Source organism: Oncorhynchus gorbuscha, linkage group LG03 (assembly GCF_021184085.1).
Source record: "Oncorhynchus gorbuscha isolate QuinsamMale2020 ecotype Even-year linkage group LG03, OgorEven_v1.0, whole genome shotgun sequence".
Lineage (NCBI taxonomy): Eukaryota > Metazoa > Chordata > Actinopteri > Salmoniformes > Salmonidae > Oncorhynchus > Oncorhynchus gorbuscha.
Window position 1 is genome coordinate 30205917 of NC_060175.1, and position 15195 is coordinate 30221111.

General features: G+C 46.6%; 1 protein-coding gene across 2 annotated transcripts in view; it reads left to right on the top strand.

Annotated features, from left to right (window-relative positions):
• The window catches only part of LOC124031192 (growth/differentiation factor 11-like), a 50505-nt gene extending 38590 nt beyond the window's left edge, over positions 1-11915 (top strand). The window contains exon 3 of one of the 2 annotated variants that reach the window (XM_046342149.1): positions 11353-11915. In XM_046342149.1, coding sequence (XP_046198105.1) covers positions 11353-11733 — 381 coding nt within the window. In that variant the 3' untranslated portion in view covers positions 11734-11915. The remainder of the gene's footprint in view (positions 1-11352) is intronic. The other variant, XM_046342150.1, reaches the window with a different exon arrangement.
• The last annotated feature ends 3280 nt before the right edge of the window (positions 11916-15195 follow it).

The window sequence follows — 15195 nt, forward strand, 5'->3', positions numbered from 1 at the left end:
TCCGGGGACCACTCCTCCTCGGGGTAGACTATACTCTCTGTCGGCTCCCGAACGTAAGGCTCTCGAGGATTATTTGTCTGTGTCTCTTGACGCCGGTACCATAGTGCCTTCTTCCTCTCCGGCCGGGGCGGGGTTCTTTTTGTTAAGAAGAAGGACGGTACTCTGCGCCCCTGCGTGGATTATCGAGGGCTGAATGACATAACGGTTAAGAATCGTTATCCGCTTCCCCTTATGTCATCAGCCTTCGAGATTCTGCAGGGAGCCAGGTGCTTTACTAAGTTGGACCTTCGTAACGCTTACCATCTCGTGCGCATCAGAGAGGGGGACGAGTGGAAAACGGCGTTTAACACTCCGTTAGGGCATTTTGAGTACCGGGTTCTGCCGTTTGGTCTCGCCAATGCGCCAGCTGTTTTTCAGGCATTAGTTAATGATGTTCTGAGAGACATGCTGAACATCTTTGTTTTTGTCTATCTTGACGATATCCTGATTTTTTCTCCGTCACTCGAGATTCATGTTCAGCACGTTCGACGTGTTCTACAGCGCCTTTTAGAGAATTGTCTCTACGTAAAGTCTGAGAAGTGCTCTTTTCATGTCTCCTCCGTTACTTTTCTCGGTTCCGTTATTTCCGCTGAAGGCATTCAGATGGATTCCGCTAAGGTCCAAGCTGTCAGTGATTGGCCCGTTCCAAGGTCACGTGTCGAGTTGCAGCGCTTTTTAGGTTTCGCTAATTTCTATCGGCGTTTCATTCGTAATTTCGGTCAAGTTGCTGCCCCTCTCACAGCTCTTACTTCTGTCAAGACGTGTTTTAAGTGGTCCGGTTCCGCCCAGGGAGCTTTTGATCTTCTAAAAGAACGTTTTACGTCCGCTCCTATCCTCGTTACTCCTGACGTCACTAGACAATTCATTGTCGAGGTTGACGCTTCAGAGGTAGGCGTGGGAGCCATTCTATCCCAGCGCTTCCAGTCTGACGATAAGGTTCATCCTTGCGCTTATTTTTCTCATCGCCTGTCGCCATCTGAGCGCAACTATGATGTGGGTAACCGTGAACTGCTCGCCATCCGCTTAGCCCTAGGCGAATGGCGACAGTGGTTGGAGGGGGCGACCGTTCCTTTTGTCGTTTGGACAGACCATAAGAACCTTGAGTACATCCGTTCTGCCAAACGACTTAATGCCCGTCAAGCTCGTTGGGCGTTGTTTTTCGCTCGTTTCGAGTTTGTGATTTCTTACCGTCCGGGTAGCAAGAACACCAAGCCTGATGCCTTATCCCGTCTGTTTAGTTCTTCTGTGGCTTCTACTGATCCCGAGGGGATTCTTCCTTATGGGCGTGTTGTCGGGTTAACAGTCTGGGGAATTGAAAGACAGGTTAAGCAAGCACTCACGCACACTGCGTCGCCGCGCTTGTCCTAGTAACCTCCTTTTCGTTCCTGTTTCCACTCGTCTGGCTGTTCTTCAGTGGGCTCACTCTGCCAAGTTAGCTGGTCATCCCGGTGTTCGAGGCACTCTTGCGTCTATTCGCCAGCGCTTTTGGTGGCCGACTCAGGAGCGTGACACGCGCCGTTTCGTGGCTGCTTGTTCGGACTGCGCGCAGACTAAGTCGGGTAACTCTCCTCCTGCCGGTCGTCTCAGACCGCTCCCCATTCCTTCTCGACCATGGTCTCACATCGCCCTAGACTTCATTACCGGTCTGCCTTTGTCTGCGGGGAAGACTGTGATTCTTACGGTTGTCGATAGGTTCTCTAAGGCGGCACATTTCATTCCCCTCGCTAAACTTCCTTCCGCTAAGGAGACGGCACAAATCATTATCGAGAATGTATTCAGAATTCATGGCCTCCCGTTAGACGCCGTTTCAGACAGAGGCCCGCAATTCACGTCACAGTTTTGGAGGGAGTTCTGTCGTTTGATTGGTGCGTCCGTCAGTCTCTCTTCCGGGTTTCATCCCCAGTCTAACGGTCAAGCAGAGAGGGCCAATCAGACGATTGGTCGCATACTACGCAGCCTTTCTTTCAGAAACCCTGCGTCTTGGGCAGAACAGCTCCCCTGGGCAGAATACGCTCACAATTCGCATCCTTCGTCTGCTACCGGGTTATCTCCGTTTCAGAGTAGTCTGGGTTACCAGCCTCCTCTGTTCTCATCCCAGCTTGCCGAGTCCAGCGTTCCCTCCGCTCAAGCGTTTGTCCAACGTTGTGAGCGCACCTGGAGGAGGGTGAGGTCTGCACTTTGCCGTTACAGGGCACAGACTGTGAGAGCCGCCAATAAACGCAGGATTAAGAGTCCAAGGTATTGTTGCGGCCAGAGAGTGTGGCTTTCCACTCGCAACCTTCCTCTTACGACAGCTTCTCGTAAGTTGACTCCGCGGTTCATTGGTCCGTTCCGTGTCTCCCAGGTCGTCAATCCTGTCGCTGTGCGACTGCTTCTTCCGCGACATCTTCGTCGCGTCCATCCTGTCTTCCATGTCTCCTGTGTCAAGCCCTTTCTTCGCACCCCCGTTCGTCTTCCCTCCCCCCTCCCGTCCTTGTCGAGAGCGCACCTATTTACAAGGTACATAAGATCATGGACATGCGTTCTCGGGGACGGGGTCACCAATACTTAGTGGATTGGGAGGGTTACGGTCCTGAGGAGAGGAGTTGGGTTCCGTCTCGGGACGTGCTGGACCGTTCACTCATTGATGATTTCCTCCGTTGCCGCCAGGATTCCTCCTCGAGTGCGCCAGGAGGCGCTCGGTGAGTGGGGGGTACTGTCATGTTTTGTCATTTATTATCTTGTCTTGTCCCTGTGCTTCCCATTCTATTCGTTTCCCTCTGCTGGTCTTATTAGGTTCTTTCCCTCTTTCTATCCCTCTCTCTCCCCCTCCCTCTCTCACTCTCTCGCTCTCTCTTCTCTCTATCGTTCCGTTCCTGCTCCCAGCTGTTCCTATTCCCCTAATCAATCATTTAGTCTTCCCACACCTGTTCCCGATCCTTTCCCCTGATTAGAGTCCCTATTTCTTCCTTTGTGTTCCGTTCCTGTCCTGTCGGTTCCTTGTCTAGAATTCACCGTGCTGTGTTTGTGTATCGCCCTGTCGTGTCGTGTTTTCCTCAGATGCTGCGTGGTGAGCAGGTGTCTGAGTCTGTCTGGTTCAAGTGCCTTCCCGAGGCAACCTGCTGTTCACCTGCTGTTCAAGATCGAGTCTCCAGTTTGTCCTCGTCATTTCGAGTGAAAGTTGTGTTTTTTGTTTGTATTTACTTTACTGGATTAAAGACTCTGTTTTCGCCAAGTCGCTTTTGGGTCCTCTTTCACCTGCATGACACAGGGTCCCTGCTCATCTGCGTGAACGTGCCTTAGGCATGCTGCAAGGAGGCATTAGGACTGCAGATGTGGCCAGGGCAATAAATTGCAATGTCCGTACTGTGAGACGTGGTCTGGGGCGGTGTGTCACAGCATCATCGGACTGAGCTTGTTGTCATTGCAGGCAATCTCAACGCTGTGAAGACATCCTCCTCCCTCATGTGGTACCCTTCCTGCAGGCTCATCCTGACATGACCCTCCAGCATGACAATGCCACCAGCCATATTGCTCGTTCTGTGCGTGATTTCCTGCAGGACCGGAATGTCAGTGCTCTGCCAGCGAAGAGCCCGGATCTCAATCCCATTGAGCACGTCTGGGACCTATTGGATCGGAAGGTGAGGGCTAGGGCCATTCCCCCCAGAAATGTCTGGGAACTTGCAGGTGCCTTGTTGGAAGAGTGGGGTAACATCTCACAGCAAGAACTGGCAAATCTGGTGCAGTCCATGAGGAGGAGATGCACTGCAGTACGTAATGCAGATGGTGGCCACACCAGATACTGACTTTTGATTTTGACCCCCACCCCCCTTTGTTCAGGGACACATATTACATTTCTGTTAGCCACATGTCTGTGGAACTTGTTCAGTTTGTCTGTTGCTGAATCTTATGTTCATACAAATATTTACACATGTTAAGTTTGCTGAAAATAAAAGCAGTTGACAGTGAGAGGACGTTTCTTTTTTGCTGAGTTTAGAAAAGTGCCTTTCTAAATCATGTCCCAATCAATTGAATTGACCCCAGGTGGACTCCAAGTTGTATAAACATCTCAAGGATAATCAATGGAAACAGGATGCCCCTGAGATCAATTTCCAGTCTTACAGCAAAGGGTCTGAATACTTATGTAAATAAGGTATTTCATTTTTTTATTTGTAATAAATTAGCAAACATTTCTAAACCTGTTTTCACTTTGTCATTATGAGGTATTGTGTGTAGGTTGCTCAGGATTTGTATTTATTGAATCTATTTTAGAATAAGGATGTAACGTAACAAAATGTGGAAAAAGTCAAGGGGTCTGAATACTTTCTGAATGCACAGAACAAAAATATAAACGCAACAATTTCATTGATTTTACTGAGTTATAGTTCATATGAGGAAATCAGTCAATTTAAATAAATTCATTAGCCGCTAATCTATGTATTTCACATGACTGGGAATACAGATACGCATCTGTTGGTCATAGATACCTTGAAATGGGGCTCACAATGGGCCTCAGGATCTCGTCACGGTATTTTTGTGTGTTCAAATTGCCATCGACAAAATGCAATTGAGTTGGTTGTCCGTAGCTTATGCCTGCTCATACCATAACCCCACCTCTGTTCACAACGTTGACATCAGAAACCCGCTCGCTCACATGACGCCATACACATGGTCTGCAGTTGTGACTCTGGTTGGACGTACTGCCAAATTCTCTAAAACGACGTTGGAGGCGGCTTATGGTAGAGAAATTAACATTAAATTCTCTGGCAACAGCTCTGGTGGACATTCCTGCAGTCAGCATGCCAATTGCACGCTCCTTCAAAACATCTGTGGCGTTGTGTTGTGTGACAAAACTGTACATTTTTGTGTCCACAGCACAAGCTGCACCTTTTTATTTATTTAACTAGGCAAGTCAGTTAAGAACTAATTTTTAATTTCAATGACGGCCTTGGAACAGTGGGTTAACTGCCTGTTCAGGGGCAGAATGACAGATTGTACCTTGTCAGCTCAGGGATTTGAACTTGCAACCTTCTGGTTTCTAGCCCAACCACTAGGCTACCATGCCACACCTCAGTAATGATAATGCTGTTTAGTCATCTTCTTGATATGCAACACCTGTCAAGTGTGGCATGGATTATCTTGGCAAAGGAGAACTGCTCACTAACAGGGATGTAAACAAATTTGTGCACAAAAATTGAGAAATATACTTTTATTTCAGCTCATGAAACATGGGACCAACACTTTACATGTTGTGTTTATATTTTTTTTCAATGTATATATTCTGGACATTGCTCATTCTTTAATTTTGCTTCACCTGCGATTCCATATTAAAAATATGCTTACACGACCAATACACAATTTTATTTGATATGAGCTAGCCGATCTCAAACCCAAATTACTACATACAGTATGTAAAGTTTATGCTAGTAATACAAACACATGAACTGTCTGTTACAGGCTTTGGTTTATCCATTTATTTTTTAGAGGTTGGACATTAGCACGTGGGGCCCACAGATTGGTGTCACCTCGTTAGTCGGAAGCTGTTTCACTTGTGCTGTCCCAGGTGATATGTAAGGCCCAGTGCTCCAGTTGGCTTGAGAGATGTGGAGGGTTAACACCATTAGTTGGAGCTCCTGATTTGATTTCTAGAAAAACAGTCCTTTATCTGATCTTCCCTGTGTTCCTTTTGCTTCCTGACTAAGTTTGGTGTGGGTTTGCCTCTTCTTTGTGGGCGCTCATGGTGCGTGTCTTAGATCCCAGTTGTTGTTGCTAGTCAACTTCAGTGGACACCCTCATGAGTGTCTTTCTGAACCCCTCCTAAAACCCCACCTGTTTTGTTTTGGTTGTTAGTGACTCTGTTAGCTCCCCTTTCAGTTTGAGTGACAATACAATTTTTGATTTCCTTGCTGGGGAAAGTAACAAAATGTGGGCTCATCCAGGATATTGTTTCCCATGAGTATGGTAGTCTCTCTAATCACCTACTCTGAAGCTCTGCTGTGTCCAGATATTTAAGTGTCACTGAGTGGTAACCCTGAAGGGTTAAGATTGGTGGAATAATTTTGAAAGTTGCATAAACACACAAGATTATTAAAAAAATAGCCATGGACTTTAAGTTGGAAGTGTTTGTGGAAAACTACATGGGAGATGCTAGGTAAATGTACAAAGGCGAATCAGCTCATCATTGCAAAGCATTATGACATAAAAGTTGCACATGCTGATTCAAAAGCAGTAATCCGCTTTGGTGAAGGAGGAAATCTGTCCGGAGAGGGGGGATGATGAAATATGTCCTAAAGATGGTAGAGTACACACCATAGATGTGCACCTGCAAGAGGTAGAACTAAAAGCAAAATGGGGGCTTGAGAGCTTGAGCATAAGGAAAATGAAAGCGACTGTGAAGAGATTGGAGCAACAGAAATATGAGTTTAAGCATAAGGAAAGGGACCAGGAATGTGAGCATGCCATTCAACAAAGAGATAGATCAGTTGGGACTGGTGTATCTCCTTAACAAGATTTTGGATCAGATGTGAAACCCTTTGTTTCAGATGTGTTCCTGTCTCTGTCGAGTAGCAATGCTGTTAAGCAGCCAGTGGAGATACTGTGACAGCCCAGTCCTTCATTTTGGAGGGTGTTTTGCCTTTGTCTGATACTTCAGCAACTGGTTACAGTGTGTTAGGACAAGGCGTGGAGATTGGTTGCATGGAAGGTCCTTTGTATAATGTGGAATTCAAGTCTGATCTTATTTCTGGTTCCGCTGGAGTGAGGTCTAGCCTACCGGTGAAGGGGTCTCATTCATTTTGAGAAATAATTTGGCTGGAGGGAAGGTCGTGCCAAAACCTGTCATTTGTAAGGAACACAAAGTAGAGGAACCTAATGGGTTATCAGGAAAGTACCCTAGCATGTTCCCAGCGTGTGCCGTTACACTCGTTATGTCTAAGAAAGTTGCTGGGAGCAAGTTTAGTATTGAGGAGGTTGTCAACGATCCCACCATGGTTGATCTCTCTGAGACATTTATGTGTGATCCTGATTTCGGTAAAATTCCTGAGTTTCCTGAGTTTCTCCTGACCTGTCCTTTGAAAACCCCAAAGGTGAGTGAGTTTGTACAGTTGACACTTACGTCTAGGAAGCAGCTGATTGCTGAACAGAGAAACGCAGTTTCCCTCTCCTCTCTTTTTGCTGAGATACATCCAGAGGAGGAGCTTGATGAAGTTTGTGGGGGTTACTTTGACAGAGATGGTGTTCCAATGAGGAAATGGTGTTCTCGCACCACTTCTGGGCAAGACGATTGGCCCAGTGTACCTCAAATTGTCGTTCCAGTTATGCTTCGACAAGAGATACTGAGGTTGGCTCACAATGGTAGTATGGCAGGTCATCTTGGGGTCAAAAAGACATATGACTGTATCTTGCGTAACTTCTTCTGGCCTGGTCTAAAACATGATGTTGTGTCTTACTGTAAATCCTGTCACGTTTACCAGCGGATTCCTGCTTTTGACAATCCTTTCCGCAGGGTTCTGGTGGTCTGCGTTGGTCCTTCACCCAAAGCCAAGAGTGGTAACCAGATTCTCTTAACCATCATGTGTGCTGCCAATCATTTCCTTGAGGCCAATCCACTGAGAAAAATCACGAGGGGAAAGTTACTGTGGATAATGCAGGAGTTTCCCCTTGAAATCAGACATGTCTGTGGTAAGGACAACTTCATTGCTGATTGTCTTTCGAGGGTGGGCAGTCATTACGTTTTGTATTCAGCCAGTGTGTAACCCTGGCTCACAATTTATTTTGACTGCACGCTTTGCCATTTTGGTTGGGCTTGCTCCAAGGGGATGAGAGTTATAGAAATGTATGTGATTTTACCTATGTTTCTCAACTTTAGAGTTTTAGGCAGTAAGATTGTAAAAATAAAATGTATATATAAAATAAGTGGCAGTTTTGTCTTGTATTTAATTGTCCAACAAAAAATAACAGGCTTCCGGGTATCACCTTGTTATTCGTAAGCTGTTGCCGTGTTTACTGAGGACGCCTCAGCTTGTTATTCAGAACCTTGTTATTCGGAAGCTTTTTCACCTGTGCTGTCCCAGGTGATATTTAACAGGGGCTGGCCCAGGGCTCCAGTTGGCTTGAGAGATGCGGAGGGTTAACGCTTTTAGTTGGCTCTCCCTAGTTGATTTCTAGATAAATAATCCTTTATCTGATCTTCCCTGTTTTGTTTTGCTCCACGTCCTGTCTGTGTTTTATTTACTTTGCATCTTCTTGGGCAAAGGGGGAACTAACAAAGAGTCACTGACAACAACCAAAATTAAATAGGTGGGGTTTTAGAAAGGTTTCTGAAAGAAACTCATGGTGGGTGTCTTAGATCCCAGTTGTTGTTGCTAGTCAACATTCAGTGGACACCCCCGAGTGTCAATCAGAAACCTTTCTAAAACCCCACCTATTTCATTTTGGTTGTGGTCAGTGACTCTTTGTTAGTTCCCCCTTCAGTTTGAGCGACAATTTTTGGTTTCCTTGCTGTGGAATGTAACACTGTCATGAATGCATATGAAGTGTCATGTGTATGACAGCACTATATAGGCCACATGATTGTTCCCATTAAGCATTACGAAATGGTATCCCACTGGTCATTTCATTTGGGTCAGTTCTTCACAGCACGGCCCAGGGGTTGACTCTGGCCTGTCGGCCAATGAATCCTTGCACAGCAGCAAGCTCTGTTTTCCTTCAGGAGAAGAAAGAAAAGATCAGAGATACAGAGGCCCGTGTACAAAAATAAAACAAAACACAAATCTAAGAACAAGGTTAACCCCCCGATCCTTTGCCCCCCAAAGAAAGCCCTAAGCTGACGTGGGTTGACCCTTCTGGCCTCTAAGCTTATTTCTTCTGTTGAAAGCGTCACAAAAAACTGTGCTCAAGTCCAGCTGGGTTTTCTGTGGAGAGATGAGGATTTTGTAAAATAAACATGCTTGTCACGTATACTCCCTCTCCAACTCTCGAGGTCGTCAGGCTGCTCATTATTACGCACACGAGTCACCATCGTTACGCGCCTCATCAGACTCACCTGGACTCAATCACCTGCCTGATTACCTTCCCTATATATGTCACTCCCTTTGGTTCTTTCCCAAGGCGTTATTGTTTCTGTTCCGTTGTTTCATGTCTGTACGCTACTCGTGTTTCTTGTTTTATTTATTATTAAAGTCACTCCCTGAACTTGCTTCCCGGCTCCCAGCATACACATTACAGAATAACGCCTCACCAAAGGGGAGCATCAGGGACTTATTTTATTTCTGTGACTGTAGGTGACGTTGGGTCCGAGTGCCGCAACCAGGTATGCCTCAGCTGGCTTCCATGCCTCAGCTAGTTCATCAGATTTACAAGACTCGGTTGCCCTGTCAAGTGTCTGTAGCCGTGTTTACTGAGGACTCCTCAGCTAGCTGGTCAGGCTCCCATGCCTTGGCTGGCTCGCCAGGTCCCCGCGCCTCGGCCGGCCTCGCCAGGTCACCGGGATCATCTCTCTGGTCGGCGTCCATGCGTCAGGGAGGGGGTACTGTCACGTATACTCCCCCTCCCGACGCTCAAGGTCATCAGGCTGCTCATTATTACGCACACCTGTCACCATCGTTATGTGCATCAGCGCCTCATCAGACTCACCTGGACTCAATCACCTGGCTGAATAGAGGAAGATGATCATCCACAGCAAGATCCCTGGTATGGTGGTAGACAGGTGTGGCTGCTCTCAGGCCCAACGGAAGTAATGCATACTCACGCACACCCAACTCTGCATTATTTCCACCCAGAACCCTAACTGAGACCTCCTCTGGCAGCAGACTCTCACTCCCCTCTCCCCAGACTCTCACTCCCCTCTCCCCAGACTCTCACTCCCCCCCCACTCCCCAGACTCTCACTCCCCTCCCCTCTCACCCCCTCCCCTCTCAATCCCCTCTCCCCAGACTCTCACTCCCCTACCCTCTCACCCCTCCCCTCTCAATCCCCTCTCCCCAGACTCTCACTCCCCTCTCCCCAGACTCTCACCCCTCCCCTCTCCCCAGACTCTCACTCCCCTCTCGAGACTCTCACCCCCCTCTCCCCAGACTCTCCTCCCCTCTCCCCAGACTCTCACTCCCCTCTCCGCAGACTCTCACTCCCCTCTCACCCCCTCCCCAGACTCTCACTCCCCCCTCCCCAGACTCTCACTCCCCCTCCCCAGACTCTCACTCCCCCTCCACAGACTCTCACTCCCCCCTCCACAGACTCTCCCCCCTCTCCCCAGACTCTCACTCCCCCCTCTCCCCAGACTCTCACTCCCCCCTCTCCCCAGACTCTCACTCCCCTCTCCCCAGACTCTCACTCCCCTCTCCTCTCACCCCCTCCCCTCTCACTCCCCTCTCCCCATACTCTCACTCCCCTCCCCTCTCACTCCCCTCTCCCCAGACTCTCACTCCCCTCTCCTCTCCCCAGACTCTCACTCCCCTCTCCCTCTCCCCAGACTCTCACTCCCCTCCCCTCTCCCCAGACTCTCACTCCCCTCCCCTCTCCCCAGACTCTCACTCCCCTCCCCTCTCCCTAGACTCTCACTCCCCTCCCCTCTCCCCAGACTCTCACTCCCCTCTCCCCAGACTCCCCTCCCCTCTCCCCAGACTCACTCCCCTCTCACTCTGCCACAAAACATCCCACTGGACCTCCATCTCTTAGTTATTCATTTTAGTCAAACATGTAAAACGGTAATATGAAATGAAGATAGGCGTGAGGCTGAGTGGTAGAAATATATGTGTGTGTATATAGACGATTATGAAGGGGGTGTATATGTGGAGCAGCTTAAGAAATTGATGGTAAACCTTCCCTACATATGTCACTCCCTTTTGGTTCTTTCCCTAGGATTTATTGTTTCTGTTCTGGTTCATGTCTGTACGCGTGTTTCTTGTTTTGTTCCTTTTATTATTAAAGTCACTCCCTGAACTTGCTTCCCGGCTGCCAGCGTACACGTTACAATGCTGGAGTAAAATATTCACTGCTCTTGCAGTGCACAAGGGTCAAGGTTATGGTAACTTGCGGATCACCTCAGAGGTCATAGATCAAGCTAACCATATAGAATGTTGGCATTTCCATTGATGTTAAAAGGTCAGCTTTGCATCAACCGATACTACTCACATCTTCCTCTCAGTACTCTGCTTTGAAACCAAAGTTAGTAAGGGGTATTTAGAGTGCATCTTCTTTTTTCCCTCCAGTGATGTTAATTGGTCACAGTACCCCAATATATTTTTTAGAAGCGTTACTCGCCTCACTGTTTTGATTTCTCTTTTAATCACCTCCATTCTCCTCCTGTTCCCCCTCTCCCCCCTCCCCTGACTCCAGCAGCCGTTCCTGGAGGTTAAGGTTCTCGAGACGACCAAACGTTCCCGACGTAACCTGGGACTGGACTGTGACGAGCACTCCACCGAGTCCCGCTGCTGCCGCTATCCGCTGACGGTGGACTTTGAGGCCTTCGGTTGGGACTGGATCATTGCTCCTAAGCGCTATAAGGCCAACTACTGCTCGGGCCAGTGTGAATACATGTTCATGCAGAAGTACCCACACACCCACCTGGTGCAACACGCCAATCCCAGAGGCTCAGCAGGGCCCTGCTGCACCCCCACCAAGATGTCACCCATCAACATGCTCTATTTCAATGACAAGCAGCAGATCATCCACGGCAAGATCCCTGGTATGGTGGTAGACAGGTGTGGCTGCTCTTAGGCCCAACAGAAGTCATGCATACTCATGCACACCCAACTCTGCATTATTTCCACCCAGAACCCTGACTGAGACCTCCTCTGGCAGCAGACTCTCACTCCCCTCTCCCCAGACTCTCACTCCCCTCTCCCCAGACTCTCACTCCCCTCTCCCCAGACTCTCACTCCCCTCTCCCCAGACTCTCACTCCCCTCTCCCCAGACTCTCACTCCCCTCCCCTCTCCCCAGACTCTCACTCCCCTCCCCTCTCCCCAGACTCTGACTCCCCTCCCCTCTCCCCAGACTCTCACTCCCCTCCCCTCTCCCCAGACTCTCACTCCCCTCCCCTCTCCCCAGACTCTCACTCCCCTCCCCTCTCCCCAGACTCTCACTCCCCTTCCCTCTCCCCAGACTCTCACTCCCCTCTCCTCTCCCCAGACTCTCACTCCCCTCTCCTCTCCCCAGACTCTCACTCCCCTCTCCTCTCCCCAGACTCTCACTCCCCTCTCCTCTCCCCAGACTCTCACTCCCCTCTCCTCTCCCCAGACTCTCACTCCCCTCCCCTCTCCCCAGACTCTCACTCCCCTCTCCCCAGACTCTCACTCCCCTCCCCTCTCACCCCCTCTCCTCTCAATCCCCTCTCCCCAGACTCTCACTCCCCTCTCCCCAGACTCTCACTCCCCTCTCCTCTCAATCCCCTCTCCCCATACTCTCACTCCCCTCTCACTCTGCCACAAAACATCCCACTGGACCTACATTCTCTTAGTTATTGATTTTAGTCAAACGTAAAAAGGTCATATGAAATGAAGATAGGAGTGAGGCTGAGTGGTATATATATATATATATATATATATAGACGATTATGAAGGGGGTGTATCTGTGGAGCAGCTTAAGAAATTGATGGTAAATAAGACAACTATGTTTTTGTTAGTTTTTCTTTTTTTCTTTGAAAAGATGATGTCTTTATTGAGATGTCCTGAATAGTGGATCCAGACTGATGGAGGGAAACATTTCTAAGCAGTTACAGTATACTATCATTTTTCCACAACTTTCACTTTTAGCATCACTACAACAAAAAAATCCCTTGTCTACTTTTAGACTAAAAGTTCATGAAATGAATCCAAAATGTTGTTTAAAAAAAAATAGTAATGTTCTAGAGATTGTGTTGAAATCCAAAAGCAAACTCTGTGCCCTCTGTAGATGTAACTACCACCCCAGTGTGACATTCTTGAGAATCCAAGAACCCTTTCACAGTTACTTTGATCTTATTTTACCTGTAATCTTGTAAAACGTTAACATAAGAAAATAGTTTTCACTACCTTAAAGTGAACAGGAAAGGGTTTGTTATACACTTTCTCCCTATGTTTTACTGCAGAAGCTCACATAACAGTTTAGATGACCTACAATATCAACCTGTGCACAAAGTTTAGATGAACTAAGACATGTCAAAGTAACTCTTAAAACTGTGTGTGGTCTAGATTAAGAACACACAAAAAAATCAGGTTTTGGCTTGTTAGATCTTTGTATAGATCATATTTTATATGTAATAGACTAAATCCAAGAGCATTTTAAAATCAACAATATGGGAATCATGCAAGGGTGCCAGTTTACACTACTGTAATTGTCAGATTATTTTGTATGGAGTAAATTCCGAGTGAAAGGGAACCCCACAAGTACCTTGACAAATGTGGTCCACATGAATATAGCCTACTTATATACTTTTGTCATTTTCACTCTGCACACTGTGCATTCCCACTACTATCCTCTCACATTAATTTACACAAACAAACCCAATGAGTAGAGGACCAAATGTATTCTGCCAAGTTGCTATGGTGGGAATGTTATGATGGTTGTGACAAAGAAGACAACCTTGTGTCGGAAAGAAACTAAACTGCTTGATTGATATAGGCCTTTGTGCTACTAAGGGAAGAAGAGCTAGGTTGTGCATCATAAAGATAAGGAAAACACTGATACAGATAATACAGCTGAAATGCCATTTCTAGTTTAGAGAACATATTTTGAATGAATATCCCAGAGCCCCCATCCCCACCTGTAATATGCAGTAAATATTGGACGTGCTTGAAAGACTGTAGATAAGAAGCTTGAAGTCTGTCTTGTTTCCTGGATGTGAATATATCCCTTTGTTGTAAACGAAAGCACTACGCTGTTGGGAAAAGGAAGAGCCTTCTGACATAAATAATATATGTATATAATTAAAAGGGATACAAAAGATCCTTTCTGGGCACTACCTTACCAACAATACATTTTGCACTATGGGACGTTCATAGCGTGAGGAGTCATGTTGTTGTTTGTGTTTGTATTTTACCTAATCAAGCACGAGCGTTTACAATTGAAAAAAGAACTGTCCAAGCTTCTGGCACCGTGTGGATAAACTAGTCAGCCTCTCACTTCTTTTGTTACCATCACGCTTTCCTGACTTCCTTTTTGTCTGAAGCGGAGGCCTGTCCATATTCTCACGCTCTTCCTACACCCAGAAACCTGGACTGACCAGCGGCCAAAAGGCCTCATCGCCCTACCGGGGTGATAAGTCATGTGTGTAACAAGTGTCTGGACTGATGAACATAGAACGCTTTAAACTGGAAATGCCCCTCCATCAACTTCAATCAATTTGTTATCAACTTTGACAGACTTTTGTCCTTTTGAATTTGAGCTACTTTTTGTGTTGACTGTCTAACACAGACACGTTTTGCCTTTGTGTGTTTTGAGTGAGAGTGCCCATATTAGAATGGGAAAAGGTATCCAGGGATCGTTAGCCAAAGTAGAGGATGACATGTTGTGTGCTGTAACTTTTGTAACTGCAGGAATATGCTAAACAATTTCAAAGGGAGAAAAAAATGTCGTATGGGCAGTGGTTGGAAACAATTCAACTGGTCAAGTGTATATTTATTCAGATCAAATCAATGAATTTCAAAGTATGTCTACCTCACTTTAGCATTGTGAAACCTTGCTTAAAAGAATTGACAGTTAGGTTTTGTTATGAGTTAATATGTACAAACATGTAACCAGAAAGGTAAACCCCAAAACATAGACTAAAGCCACAGGGTCACCTTGATCTCAGATCCAGATTGAGACATTTACAGTGGAGTTCAAAAGAGTGACTGAAGCAAATAACTAAAGGTAATTTGTGCTGACAAATGAATAATAAATATCTGTGCCCAGGACCATTGGTTAACTCTGGTTAATGCAGTGGATAAAGTTGCATCTTGACTTTGTGTATGTATACTGGTATGTACAGTGCCTTCAGAAAGTCTTCACACCGCTTGACTTATACCACATTTCATTGTTAGAACCTGAATTCAAAATATATCAAATCTATTTTTCCTCACCCATCTACACACAATACACCATAATGACAAAGTGAAAAAAAATGTTTTTAGACATGTTTGCGCAGTTATTGAAAATGAAAAGCAGAAATATCTAATTTACATAGTATTTCACACACCAGAGTCAATACATGTTAGAATCA